The 15,007-nt window shown below is 32.0% G+C and overlaps 2 protein-coding genes and 1 pseudogene across 2 annotated transcripts; all 3 read right to left on the reverse strand.

Annotated features, from left to right (window-relative positions):
- Window positions 1-1,422: 1,422 nt before the first annotated feature.
- Window positions 1,423-4,445, reverse strand: LOC140954282 (probable LRR receptor-like serine/threonine-protein kinase At1g07650; annotated as a pseudogene).
- Window positions 4,446-4,844: 399 nt separating this feature from the next.
- On the reverse strand, window positions 4,845-6,427 carry LOC140954260 (probable leucine-rich repeat receptor-like serine/threonine-protein kinase At3g14840). Its single transcript, XM_073406545.1, has 5 exons — window positions 6,362-6,427; window positions 5,882-5,947; window positions 5,181-5,237; window positions 5,030-5,065; window positions 4,845-4,944 (listed from the first exon to the last, which is right to left on the reverse strand). Coding segments are annotated over exons 1-5 (261 nt in total). The 5' UTR covers window positions 6,364-6,427.
- Window positions 6,428-6,557: 130 nt separating this feature from the next.
- Window positions 6,558-14,399, reverse strand: LOC118039428 (uncharacterized). Its single transcript, XM_073406546.1, has 10 exons — window positions 14,324-14,399; window positions 7,951-8,022; window positions 7,782-7,850; window positions 7,635-7,706; window positions 7,458-7,529; window positions 7,300-7,371; window positions 7,105-7,176; window positions 6,952-7,023; window positions 6,793-6,864; window positions 6,558-6,696 (listed from the first exon to the last, which is right to left on the reverse strand). Exons 5-10 carry the CDS (start codon window positions 7,511-7,513, stop codon window positions 6,558-6,560), a joined length of 483 nt encoding a protein of 160 aa, XP_073262647.1. The 5' UTR covers window positions 7,514-7,529; window positions 7,635-7,706; window positions 7,782-7,850; window positions 7,951-8,022; window positions 14,324-14,399.
- Window positions 14,400-15,007: the final 608 nt, after the last annotated feature.

A 15,007-nucleotide genomic window follows, 5' to 3' on the forward strand; every position in this document is an offset into this window, starting at 1 on the left:
ACCACGCCTTCGTCATCGTCTTCGTTCCTGCTTCCAAGTAAGCTTCCCGCTCCCTTTCATTTATAGTTGTATAAGTACAGGGAGAAGGTAATTTTAATTACCTTCCCACTGTGCACAACATGTGTGAATAGTTCATGCATGCGTGCCTCAGCCAGCCGGGTCACTAGCTTAGACCAATGACCGGACTAGGTTGGGTGGGTTTAGCCCAGTCCTAAAAACTATAATTAAAAAAAAATTTAAAAATTATTTTTTAATTTATTCACTGATGTCAGATTCAGGAATAAAAATACTGATTTAAATTTATTTTTTTTTATTTTATTTTATTTTATTTAGCTATATAAAAAATAAAAAAAATATGTGCATGCGTAAAAATAAATTTATTTTATTTGTTTATTCACTGATGTGAGAGTCAGAAATAAAAAAACTGATTTAAATTTATTCTGTTTTTTATACTACGTAATATTTACTAATACTAAAATTAGAAAATATTCGTAATTAAATGTCTGAGTGTGAGAATCTAGACTTTTGTTTCTACTTCTTTTAGAATATAAAGGCACGATGCCTTTTCCTTTGTCTTTGTCTTCCTGTTTAGATGGCAATTGGGTCGTCTTCCCTGCAAAAAAATTCTCTTCTAAGGAATTCTAGCGAGGAATTTGAATTTTCTTTGCAACAATGGAAATGTGTCGGATAGACTAAGGTAGAGTCTATCATGTAAAAGGCTTGCAAATATGGCTGAGATTAAGGTAGAAGTACAAAATATAATTAAGACTTTCAAGAAATCTTTGTAATTGCTTGTTATGAAGGATTTGATATGGGGACTTGTCACTAAATTGGATTGACTTTCCATGAGAAATAATATTTAAGGATGAATCCAACTATGTTTAACTTAGCATTTTAGTAATCAGTTTTTTATTATAATTATTATTTATTTTATAAAAAAATAATATAATATATATTAGTTTCCACAACTTTGACTATAATCTTTTAGAAACAACATTTTAATACAATAAAAATACTTATAATTATAATTACTTTATAATTTTATTTATAAATCATTTATGTTTCAAAATTTTTATATTTACTTTAGATTCATTAATCGAACTTAAATAATTATTATTATAAATAAAAATATATATATATTCTTGCATAAATAAAGTTAATATTACATATAATCACTCCATGAACTATAGGATATATACACTAGCAATAATAAGTACTGATTAATGAGTAATGATTCATACCAGGAAACATGAATTGCCAAATAAAAGATAATAGCAGTAGTGTAATTTTGTGACTGTATAGTTTTCAATCTGTTTTCTTATTCAGGATTTTTCATGATAAAAAGTTAATATTACATATAATCACTCCATAAACCAGTACTTTCGCGAGTATTTAGTTTTCAATCTGTTTCTTATTCAGGATTTTTTCATGATAAAAAAGTTGTGGTTTGTGGCATCAGCTTTTACTAATTGGCTGATGAAGAGGAAGAAGCAGTCCATGGTCCCTCTGATGACTTCACGAGGGACTGAGTTTCACTTAAACTTCCATTGACAGAAGATTGAGCAAACTCGTTATGTAAGGCCGTAGCATACCCTGATGGATCACCCAATGTGCTTGGAACCATGACCAGTTCCTCGACATCAGTTTTTCCTTTAAGCATGCTCACTACTGTAGACATTGTAGGTCTAAGTGCTGGAGATTGATTTGTGCATAGCAGGGCTACATTGATCATTCTAACCACTTCTTTCTTGTTGAATTCAGACCCCAATCTTGGATCAACTATCTCCATTATGTCCCCATTTTTTTGTAAATATAGAACCTGAAATAACCAAAAAAAATAGATATATAGCTGACCAAGAGTAAACATGAACAGGCAATTAAGAGACTAAATGGGCATAGCTTACCCAATCTAGAAGGCATACAAAATTCTCATCCCTCCTAAATTTGACGTTGTTCATCCCAGAAACAATTTCCAATGCTACAACACCAAAGCTGTATACATCTGCCTTGTAAGTTAAGTAACCATATAATGCATATTCCGGTGCCATGTATCCCCTGCACAGAAAGAATAACTCAGAGACATTTTACTAGCTTGCTTCTCTAAAACATGTATAAAAGTGCTAAATGTCTATTGTTTGTTTTTGTTTTCGATAGGCAAAATTATATTTCTTGCAGCCTAAACAGGATTTCGAACCCTGGATGATAATGTGTTCATTTAGAGGAACACAGCCATAGATGGGGAGGCCCTGATCCATCAGAACCCTGCCGTGTGTGATTTGAACCCTAGATGCCTGCCTACCACATATTTTGAAGCTAGCCCCTTCCATCGGCACTTCAGCCCAGTTACAGCATCATACTCTTTAAGACTAAAAGCTATCTTAGATAAATGACAATACTTGTGTGTTTTCCTTACTGTCTTCTTTTCAGGATTTTTCATGTGTTCAATAAACCCCGTGTTAATATCAGAAACTCACATTGTTCCAGCAACTCTGGTGTCGATGTGGGTGTTGTCCTCGTCATCAAGCTTGGCCATTCCAAAATCAGATATCTTGGCGTTCATGTCCTTGTCAAGAAGGATATTGGTACCTTTTATGTCCCTATGAACAATTTTGAGTGTCGACTCCTCATGCAGGAAAACCAGACCTTTCGCTATGCTTACACATATCCTCTGCCTTGTACGCCAGTCTAGCTTCGTTGCCTTGATTTCCTTGGTCCCTGTAATCATCAAGCATAACCCAACCCATCAGTTTCTTCTTCACTAATTCTATCTATATGCCATTAAAATAACTTGTTTTCTTTCCCATTACTTTACATAAGATACTATGGGGAAGGGATCAGAGGCCTACCGAACAAAACATGCGCAAGGCTATTGTTTTCCATGTATTCATATACCAGCAACAATTGCTTCCCCTCAATGCAACATCCATACAATCTAACAAGATTTGGGTGTTGCAAAGCAGAAATCATGCCTATTTCGTTCACAAACTCACGATTCCCCTGTTTTGATTTCGCAGAAAGCTGCTTAACCGCAATAGGAGTGCCATCTGATAGAACTCCCTATAATGAGAATAATTTTAGACAAACAAAATAAGTTCACCGAGGCCATTCCTTGATGCTTCGATAAGAGAAAAGAAATAATATAGTAGACAAGTAGCTAGACGAAAAAAAAAATATGTACTATACTTTGTAGACGCAGCCAAAACCACCTTCTCCAAGTTTGTTTGCTGGATCAAAGTCATTCGTTGCAGCTTTGATTTGTCTGAAGGTGAAGATACCAGTAAGCAGATCTAACCCAACAAGTTCTGCCCAAGGAACAAAGAGGATATGTATATATTAGAGAGTATGGTTAGAGAGTAATATAAAACCATTGTTTAGCTTCATCTTTGGATTGAGATAATTCTTTGACAAATGTATGCATTCATAGATAGACATACAGCAAATAAGATGCAGAAAATTGCTTATTGCCGTGTTATTTTAGTGACTGAATTCCTCACTAGAATTTGCAAAATCAAATAAATGTATCAACTTTACCTCGATCCCTCGATTTCCTTCCTCCCAAATAACCTTTCCACCAAAGAGTGGATAGAAATACGAGAATGAGGAATAATGGCAAAACCACAGCTCCAGCGACAATGAATCTCTTCCTGCCTTTATCAGGTGGCTTGAAGTCTAGGCAGAAATAGAATTGCAGCAAGAGCAAGTATTGTCAGATCACAGTACTAATTATTACTTCATTACCATGTCATTCCATTATATGTCAACCTACCAGATTCCACATCAATGGCTGATATTAGAGGACCATATGTTCCTTTTGTGGGAGACCTTGTGGTTCCTTTCCCAGCCCAATGAAGGCGGATCTCTAAAGCTCCATTGGTTACAGGTGCTGTATAATTATGAATGTATACCTTATCCGCCCCTCCCGCTGCCTTCACTATATCAAAAATCCTTCAGCACAACAATGTCCTGCGAGAACAATTCTTCAATTAAGCTGTCACCTATTGCATAAGGAATGAATCTATGATCTTTTAATTAATAGATACCTGAATATAAACATCAAATATCCGTCTTCCTAGACTGTAATAGGATCTGTTATCCCTCATCACTATCTCTGCAAAGTGCAGCTTGATTTTGTAATTCCCATTTACCAGACAGGGAACGTGGTATGTGAGAGACAAAGGAGTGAGGCGTGCATTTGTGTACAATACAGAGTTGTCCATTCTGAGCGTGGACTTGTTTTTTGCTATGTAGAAAATCCAAGGAAGCAGGAACATCCCAGATATGTCCGGTGGTACTTGTTTGCCAATCCTCTCTTTTGGACGCATATTTTGCTGCACCTCCTGGCTCATTATCTGCTTCGTAGATGGTGTTTCCAATGGTGGCTTCTGGTCCCCCACAAATTTATGTGCACTGAATATCGCTCTATTCATAGAAATAAAAATGGCCATGGCCACCGATATGATTAAACAAATTATAACACAAGAAAGGCTAGGATCAGACCGTACGCTAAATCGGAGCAAACAGAACATAAACAATTAAGATTTTGTGATGCCGGAGCATCCTTTTCCTCCTTGAGTGGAAATCGTGGTGGGAACCACGATGTAAATGCCCACATAAGTTTGTCCGTTAACATTTGTCTAGGCTTTTGGGATCAACCGGTTGTTTATTCCTGCACCAGTTGAAGGTCTTAGATTCGATTTGTTTCCATAGGAGGATGGAAATCCTAGTGGTCGGATGCATGATGGGGTAGCCACACGCAAAAGGACCATTGAGTTTATGACTGAGATGCTATGATCCAACGAATATAGAAATAAATATATAGTCTAGGCTGACAGGTTGTTCCTGCATCATTTTTTTCGGTCTCCTTCCGGGTGAAATGTAAAAGCGGATAGCTTAACAAATTTAAGAGTACCTTCAGAACAAGCACGCAGGCACTCAACAGGTTTCCTGGAAATATTGGCCAGATAGAATCATCAGCTTACTTAAAAGAATCATCAACAGGTTTTAGATATTTATCAAAGTAGAAGCTTACGAATAGTTCCCTCCCCAAGTACTTTTGAACAGATTTCTGGCAAGACAAGAAGAGTTAAGTTTTTGTAGGTTATTATGAAGTGAACGGTGATGTAAAAAGAAGCAGACTTTCAAAATCAAAGGCAAGGCAAGGAAAATGAAATCAATCTTACAGTGTTTCTCTACATTTTGCTTCCGAAGTAAAATTGTTGTAAGAAAGATCGATTTCGCTGCACACAAAGATAGCTTCCTAAACATTTTTTTAGAAAATTGCATGCACATGTTATCTTTTGGTTGCTATCTCAATGCAGAAGAGATGAATAGACAGAAGAGATGAAGACAGTTTGGGAGAGAAAGGACATGTCCTCACCTCACGTCTTTTTCTGATTTTAACAGATAAAAATTCAATCCAAAACTATACAAATTTATTTTTATATCTCCATCTTCGTCACTGTAACCAAACACATTTTTGTCCCTACTGTATTTGTCCTTTCTATTCAAGGACAATAACTAAATGAAACCTTGGAGATAGTTTGATCATTCATGCACTACTGTACTGAAAAACTATCTGGGAACTGGGAAGGATAATCTGATTTCCAGCTTCTCATCAGTATAGATCTTCAAAGACTAGGACATATTATTAAACCTACAGACATCTGTTATAGGATAAGGGAAACCTGATGTTCATGATTAAGCTTTTGGGTTGAGAATGTTCAGATAAAGGCGAACTGAAGTTGATCATTTCTGTCTTTCAGGGGAGAGTTAATGCATAAAATATTCAATAATTCTAATTGAGTAAAAAGAAAATATATTACAAACAAAAATCTAAAAAATCATAATTTATATACAGAAATTAAGAAAAAAACTAACATACTAGCGAGTATCTCTTTTGTCGATCCAATCTGGGATGGGCCCTGTAAGCATGTTCCTTGTAAGATACCTATGCAAAAAGTAAAATTGTCATCTGGTTGAACATTTGTCCAAGGCTACCATTGTAAAAGACTGTCTGGAGGACAAGTTTATCATCATAATTGCTGTACTCTACCATGAGAATAACTTGAAAAAAGGATTGAGCTATCGGATCAGCTCTGGTCAACATTTTTATTAAAAAAAATTAATTTTTGTTCCATTCTTTTCACAAGATATTGACCCGATCAGGTATGGACAGGGTTTGGCCAGGTTGAATAGGTTTGACAGTTCAATTTCTTGCATGGTTCAACTAGAATCTTGGCCCTGGTCATGCTCCGAGTCCTGGATTTTCTTGGACTAGTTATCTGACTGGTTTAGGTTTAATAATTAGGCTTTCATATGGCAAACATTAATTTCAGAAGGTAATATAATATAGTATACTTACATTTTCTCCAAGCTTTTTAGGCCATCATAATTTGTTGGAAGTGAACCATTTAATCTGTTGAAACTGAGATCCCTGTTTTCGAAAAAGAAGGGGGAAAAAAGGGTAATGACCATGGTTCATAATGCATATTGAAGGTTATTTACAAATAATAATGTAGCTGCAATCTAAAATCAGCAGCTCTAAGTATCCATGAGATTCACACTTCAATCTTCATGTAGATGAATGACAGAATGGATGATATACAAGGGATAGAGTAAATTACAAAATTTTTCAGCTTTGCCATTCTGGTCAAATATATGGGAAAATTTCCTGACAAGTTGCAGTTGCTCAACATCCTGCAATATACATTAATTTCATGTAAGCTAAATATACACTGTGTTGTAAATTAAATTGATCATGGTATGAGAGTATCAGCTGCAAGAATAACTCACAGATACTTAATGCCTGCTATAGATTCTAGGTTGGGAAACTCTGAACCATCTCCAAGTAAGTTACTTATTTTTCTGCTCAATAGTAGGCAACATAAAAATGTGAGAAGTTCAGGATTAAAGTTGTAACTGAGACCATAAATTTTAAAACAAATATCTTACAGATCAGTTAGATTAGTCAAGAGAGAAATGCTTGAAGGAATGGGTCCAGTGAAACCACCAGCTTGGATCTCTCTGTTAATACAAAATTAAAGGGGGGTTAGGGTTCTGCTTCAGTGATGAGATTCAGAGCTTGTGGTAGAAACTAGCACATACAATGTATCAAGTTGTTTCCAGCTCCGAATAAAATCAGGTATTCTTCCAGTGAAGTTATTGCCGCTAAGCCTTCTGCATTCGCCGAACGGAAAACACAGAATCATGAAACTTGGAGAGTAAAGAGATGCATCTGTAATATCAAATACTGCAACTAATGAGTATGATACACAATAACCATGAGAAATGAGAACCTACAGTTCCTTCAATCCGGTCAGATTAGTCAGAGCCGGTGGTAACTCTCCAGTGAGATAATTGCCACTGAGAGTTCTGCAATCACAAAAGGAGAAAAACACTTAGCATTCAATAATCAGTTAGGACTTAATTTCTAATACAAAAGGGTTGAATGAACTGACAGATTCTCCAGGTTAACCAAGCCTCCAAGCTCAGGGGGAACAGTTCCGGAAAACATATTGTCCTGAATGTTCCTGCATAAATGGCAACTCTCAGGATTACTCCTGACTAAACAATTGAACAGATTTAAATATGAAAAGAAAAAAAAACAAGAAATTGACTAGTAGAAAAATGCATACAGGTAACTAAGTGTCGTAATCCTTCCCAGATAGCTAGGAATTTTTCCTGTCAACCGATTCACGCCGACAGACCTGTTGTTTATACAATCTATTAATTATGAGTAAGCAATTCCTTGGCTAGAAAACATGAACGCAGAATTTTCTTACAATGTTTCCAGCTTGGTATTAGCCCATTCAGGTGGTATATTGCCACTCAGGTAGTTGGCCCAAAGACCTCTGCAGAGCCGATAAATTAAGTTCTAATAAAACCGAATCATACGATGCAAATTCACGGTGCTCAATCTGTAGAAACGTAATAATTTGAAGCACTGCTTACAGATGTTTAAGGTGTGGAAGTTTCTCGATAGCCTTTGGGAGAGTACCGTCAAGATCTTGCCTTTTGAGATATCTGCAATGCAATAACACATGCACCATCAATTCCTCAATACAAGGTAAGAATTCAAAACTTTCAACCATTGCAAATCAAACAATCATATGTCAAGAAAATACAAGACATAACTACAACTTTTATTATTTATTGTTTTTTATATAATTTTACTGCTAATGAATTGCATCTGAATTTCTCAAAAATAAAAATATTTTTTAACTCAAAATGTGATGCATATTAGATGACATAGTTTTTTAAAATATTTATACGGTGATATATTGAATGATATATTTTTTAAAAAAATATTAAAACAATGATATATTGAATCAATCTTAGTTAACATGTCAAGTTTGTAACCGAGGATTATGTTAACCTTATAGAAAAAAATCAAAAATAAATTATGAAGGTCACTTATTAATCAATTTAATGTTAAATGATAAAATAAAATAAAAACAAAAAAAGCAAAAAAAAGCTACCCAGATCAACCATCGTCAAACTCCAAACCCACAACTCGAGTCATGAGAACTAGATAACTCAATAGAAAAAAAAAAATTAAAAAAAAATATGAAGCTCAATTTCTAACCAACCCGATGTTGAAGGTTGAAATTGTACAAAAAATCAATTGAAAAATAATAAAAAAAAAAAACCTAAGTTAACTCGGGATAATCTATTAAACCTGGAACCTAGAATAAGAGACAAAATAACTTCATAAAAAGCAAATAAAAAAATTACAAAGCTCTATTTCTAATACATCTAATTTTGAAATTTGAAATCAAGAAAAAAAAAAAACCAAATCATTTAGACTGAAATAACTCAACGGAAATCAAATTGAAAAAAACAAAAAAAATCGATCCTCAAAAAGCCTAATAGTGGAGGATAAAATTAAAAAAACAAAATTAGTTGTTGAAGGATAAAATAAAAAAATAATTAAAAAAGTAAAACCGAATCAACACAAGTTTACTTATCAAACTCGTGATCTAGATAATAAGATTGAAATAACCTTATAGAAATTAAATAAAAAAATGACTAAGCCCAATTAAAAAAAAATTAAATTTAAAAAAATTTAAAAAATAAACTCGAGTTAATCTATTAAACTTGCAATGTAAATCATAAAATTAAGATAAAATCATAAAAATATATATATATAATGCCACTACCAACATATTTTAATGTTGATATCAAGAATAAAAAAATGATATTGGTATATAACTTAATAAAAAGAATCGAGCAAAATTATGAAGCATTATGTGTGTGACTGCTCCGCCACACAGTTAGTAATTTGTTAATTCCCTGGACTGGCCCAGTCAGAATCCTTCAGACCTCAAATTAAAATTGAAAATAAAAGCATGGAGTGGTAAGTGTGAAGAGATATACATGCCAAATAACGTGGCACGGTTCTCCAGGAAATGAGCAATTGCAAACAACTTTATTGTCAGCTTCTAGCTTTGGAGGTAAAATTTGTATCATTGCACAGTTTCATATTGCGATTCCAGCCTTTTTTGCCCAGTTGTGTTGCTACTTCAAGCAAGGCTTCCACTGCATAAATCAAAATTAAATCTCAACTTCTAATTCTGGGATGATTAGCTGGTGGCTTCTACAATGCCTTGCCAAGAAATGTTTGCAGAAAACACAGAATTCTGTAAGAAAATCACTGCATGATGCCATTACTAACATGGTTACAGAATTCGGCAATACAATCACATTTGATGACTGCATTATCGAAGAGTGTATGATGCAGTGAGGATTTTGCAGATAAAAAAAACTCCTGCTAGAAAAGCAAGTGCATGTCTTTCCTCTAAACACTAAAGAATCTGCCCATCTGAACCAAATTAAAATATATATATATTATATATATATATATATATATATGTACCTTCATCAGGAGCAAGGCTCAAATCTTGGGCCTCCAAGATAATTGCTCCCATGCAAAACATTAGTAACAGAAGCACAAGTAAGCTAGATGTGAGTCTCAAGATATCAGAGAGTGCAGGAGCCATCTTCCTTAGTCTGCAATCCACTTCAAGAGTTATTTAGTAGGCTGCCTGGAGATGCATTATTATAGTCGACCTTTCATGATGTGGGATCTTTTCTTACCTTGTCTTGTATACTTTCAGCAGGCACACCACTAGGTGTTGTTAGCAGCCGGATTTAATACTATTGGATTTTATTGGGCTGTTAGATATTTTTAATTTTATTTTATTTTATTTTTAGATTTGTTTTTTATTTGATTTTTTTATTATATGGTAAAGAAAAAATAAATTTATATTACTCTTTTTAATATTATATAAAAATTAGGTGATGATAATTTATTTTCATATCAAGTTGGGTTGAATTTTTTTATTAAAATATGTTTTTTTTCCCTTTCAAAAATATTTTTAAAAAAATTTAGTAGGCTGCCTGAAGAAAGCTTTGTGCATTATTAGTAGGCTGCCTGAAGAAAGCTCTGTGTATTATTATAGTTGACTTATCAGAATGGTGTAGGTCTTTCTTACGTTGTCTTTTATATATATATATAAGCACACACTTCAAGAATATCCTTATCTGCACTAGACCACTTGTACCTTTTTATTGTTTTTATATTCTATTATTTATTTTTGTGTTTTAAAAATATTTTAATTATTTTTTTAAAATTAATATATTTTTATTATTTTTAAATCATTTTAACTACAATTTTAAATAGATACTATATTTATATATAAAAAAAAAAAACTCCCAAATAGATCCTTAGTCAATGGAAAGATTGGTAGGTCAAAAAAATAATAATAAAATATCATTGGGAAATTGGAGAGAAAGTATCCGACTATAAGAAGAAAATTTTACGTTCAAAAACGGAGAAAAAGATAGGCTATATAATTCTTTGAATCCACAAAACCATCAAAGAGACTCATTGTATATAAAGATTTCATATTCCATGCAGCCTCCCTCGTTGTTTCTTAAAAAGATGGTATATCAGCGTTTTATTATATATTATTTAATTATTATCACGTGATAATAGAAACAATAACAAAAAACCAAAAATATGATGAAAATGAAATATCTTAAAGAATATCATTTCAAAGTTGGATTCCTACCGGTCTCTCCTGGGTGGCTCTATGAGATTCCGTGTGTTTTCCTATGCTTTTAATATGATGAAAAATTTAGCACGTGTTGGTTTTCTAGTCCTCCACAATATTTGACCAAAATATTAAAAGACTAGGGTATTGAACCTAGCTCTAATATTTCAAATGTAAAAAAAATAAAATAGAAATTTATATTTATTTTTTATATTGCAATAGAAAAAGGGAGTTGTTATAATTAAGTTATTCCATTACAAGTAGTCTGAGTATAAAAGGAAAAACTAAAAATAATTACAAGAAAATTGTATTAAATAAAATATATTGTCTTTGAATGAACATATAGTTCGAAACAGATAGAGCATTCTCCATCATTTTGCCCCTGTTATAAAACAAATGGTTGTCTAGATCGGTTTTCCTTTGCCACTTGAACTTATAACAATAAACATTATAATCTTAAAGGTTAGCTTAACTAGTAAAGTCTTGGATTTGCTTCTTAATAATTACGAGTTCGAGTCATCTCAAGACCATTAGAGATTTATATGGTTATTAACTTCAAGATCTATAAAATTAATTGAGCTAAGTTTAAACTGATCCAGACATCCATGTTAATGGAAAAAAAAAAAAAAACATTGAACACCATAAGTTCAAGCAACAGCAAACACATCACGAAATGGATTGTTGAAGGACTAAATTGTGACTATTCTCATTGTTCAGGAGCAAATGTTTACTTTACCCTCAAATCACAATCCCATAAAGCAGTCCTGAACAACCAAATTAAAGTAAGGCCGCGTTTGGGAACATGGGCACTACTTCCCAAACAGAGTCTAAATCAAACACATCTAAGCATCTTGACAACCATTTTAAACAAACAGGAATAAGCAATGTATTTTAATATTTTAAAAATAAACATACTTAGAAGGCACTCCATATCCCTGATGGCTATTGACTTCTATTGACTTGGTACAAGTGTTCAGATAATAATCGTTCGGTGTGAGATATTAATCTAAGTCTTGTCAATGTTCTCTAGTTAGGTGACATATAGAGTAATTAATGTTTGATTAATTTTATTCAAAAAATTAAATGAATGATGGATTTAAAATAGTAATGAGATTTTCAAGGGGTTTGTTCATGTGCTTGAGCTGAAGTTTAAAAAAAAAAATTAAAAATTATTTTTAAATCATTTTTGATATACTCATTTTAAAATAAATTTTAATAAATAAAAAAAAATTATTTTAATATATTTTAAATAATATTTATTATTGTTTGAAATATTCCCCTGTCTTTTCTTTTTAAACGAGGATTGAGGTTTCCAATTTTAGTTGGGAAAATAAGAGATATATAGATCACAACATCATTTTATTATTTTATCCTCCTAGCTCTATCTTCTCCTTGGAATAGTAAGTTTTTGATTTGTTTTGAAAGAACAAATAAAAGTAAAAAGATGTTATTCTAAGCTCCTAAAAATAATATTTAATTGGGAAGGTGCTGATATTGCAAGTTAATGGTCAAAGTTTTGAACAATAGGTAAAGTGATTGGAGTTTTTTTATTTTTTATTTTTGAATTTAGGACGGTGAAAGGGAAAAAAATAACACAGATAGATATATTAAAAATAAGCATAATTTAATAAGCTATTAGTATATTGACTCGTGCTGGATAGTAGGTTTAATAACATTTTTTTTCACTTATAAAATCAATATAAAGAGTATAGAGATTATTTTAATTGTTTTAAGTCTAATAACCAATCTAAATCCAATACATAAATGCTATTGGGTCTGACTGTGGAGCCATACTCAATGGTATTAGATCCTGCATGAATACTAGACCCAATAGTATTGGATCTACTTTCAACCATTGCAAATCAACAATCATATGTCAAGAAAATACAAGACAGACCATTTTCTTCGCCTGAAGATCCTTTCTTTGCATTTCACTACATGTTTAGCTTGTTTTTATATAATTTTACTGCTAATGAATTGCATCTGAGTTTCTCAAAATAAAATTCAACTATCGAATGGGGTTTATGAGGAGATTTAATCCACCACAAATAGTCCTCTACTGTATTATTTTCCGGTGCTACGGATTGTTTTTTTAGCATAAAAAAACTATTTAAGCATTATTAATATGTTTTTCTAATAAAAAAATTATTATTTTAACTTGAAATATAATGCATATTAAATGACATATTTTTTAAATATTTATTCGGTGATATATTGGATGATTTTTTTTTTTTCAAATATTAAGACAATGACATATTAAATTGATCATGTTTACCTTATAGAAAAAAATAAATAAATTATAAAGGTCAATTACTAATGAACCCAATATTGTTGAAGGATAAAATTAGAAAAACAAAAGAACAAAAAAAGCTACCCAAGTCAACCATGGTCAACCTCTAAACCCACAACTCGAGTCATGAGATCACGATAACCCAATAGAAAAAAAATTAAAAAAAAATATGAAGATCAATTTCCAACCAACCCAATGTTAGATGTTGAAATTGTATAAAAAATCAATTAAAAAATAACAAAAACAATTCCTAAATTAACTTGAGCTAACCTATTAAACTTGTAACTTTAGGACAAGAGACAAAATAACGTCATAAAAAACAAATAAAAAAATTACAAAGCTCCATTTCTAATAGATCTAATGTTGAAAGTTTGAAATCGAAAAAAAAAATCAAATCATTTAGACCGAAATAAACTCAACAGAAATCAAATTTAAAAAAAAAACTACAAAACTCGATTTTCAAAAAAGCCGAATAATGAAGGATAAAATTTTAAAATAAAAATCAGTTGTAGAAGGGTAAAAAAAAGAAAGATATATAACCTTACAGAAATTAAATAAAAAAAATGACTAAGCCCAATTAAAAAATATTAAATTAAAAACAGACAAAAAATTGAAAAATTAAATCCGGGTTAATCTGTTAAACTTGTAACTTGCATCATTAAATTAAAATAAATTCATAAAAAAAATAAAAATATCATTACAAACATATTTAATATTAAAATTGAGAAAAAATTTAAATCCATGACATCACTATATTTACTAATAAAAAGAATCGAGGAAAATTATGAAGCAAAATTCATAAAACAATCTAATATTAAAATTATTTTTTAAAAAAAAGATATTAAATTATTGAAAAGTAAAATTAAAAAAAATATAGTGTAATATTTTGTTAATTCCTTCAATTAGCCCCATCAGAATCCTTCAGACCTCAAATTAAAACTGAAAATAAAAGCATGTAGTTGTAAGTGAAGAAATATACATGCCAATAACGTGGCACGGTTCTCCAGGAAATGAGCAGTTGCAAACAACTTTATTGTCAGCTTCTAGCTTTCGAGGGTAAAAATTGTATCATTGCACAGTTTCATATTGCGATTCCAGCCTTTTTTGCCCAGTTGTGTTGCTACTTCAAGCAAGGCTTCCACTGCATAAATCAAAATTAAATCTCAACTTCTAATTCTGGATGATTAGCTGGTGGCTTCTACAATGCCTTGCCAAGAAAATGTTTGCAGAAAACACAGAATTCTGTAAGAAAATCACTGCATGATGCCATTACTAACATGGTTACAGAATTCGGAAATACAATTCACATTTGATGACTGCGTTATCGAAGAGTGTATGAAAATCAAATTAAATATATATATAATATATGTATGTATGTATATATATATGTATGCATATATATATATATGTATGTATGTATGTATGTATATTATATGTATGTATGTATGTATGTATGTACCTTCATCAGGAGCAAGGCTCAAATCTTTGGGCCTCCAAGTTAATTGCTCCCATGCAAAACATTAGTAACATAAGCACAAGTAAGCTAGACATGATTCTCAAGATATCAGAGAGAGTGCAGGAGCCATCTTCCTTAGTCTGCAATCCACTTCAAGAGTTATTTAGTAGGCTGCCTGGAAGAGCTTGATGCATTATTATAGTCGAC

This window comes from Populus alba, chromosome 19 (assembly GCF_005239225.2).
Source record: "Populus alba chromosome 19, ASM523922v2, whole genome shotgun sequence".
Classification (NCBI taxonomy): Eukaryota; Viridiplantae; Streptophyta; class Magnoliopsida; order Malpighiales; family Salicaceae; genus Populus; species Populus alba.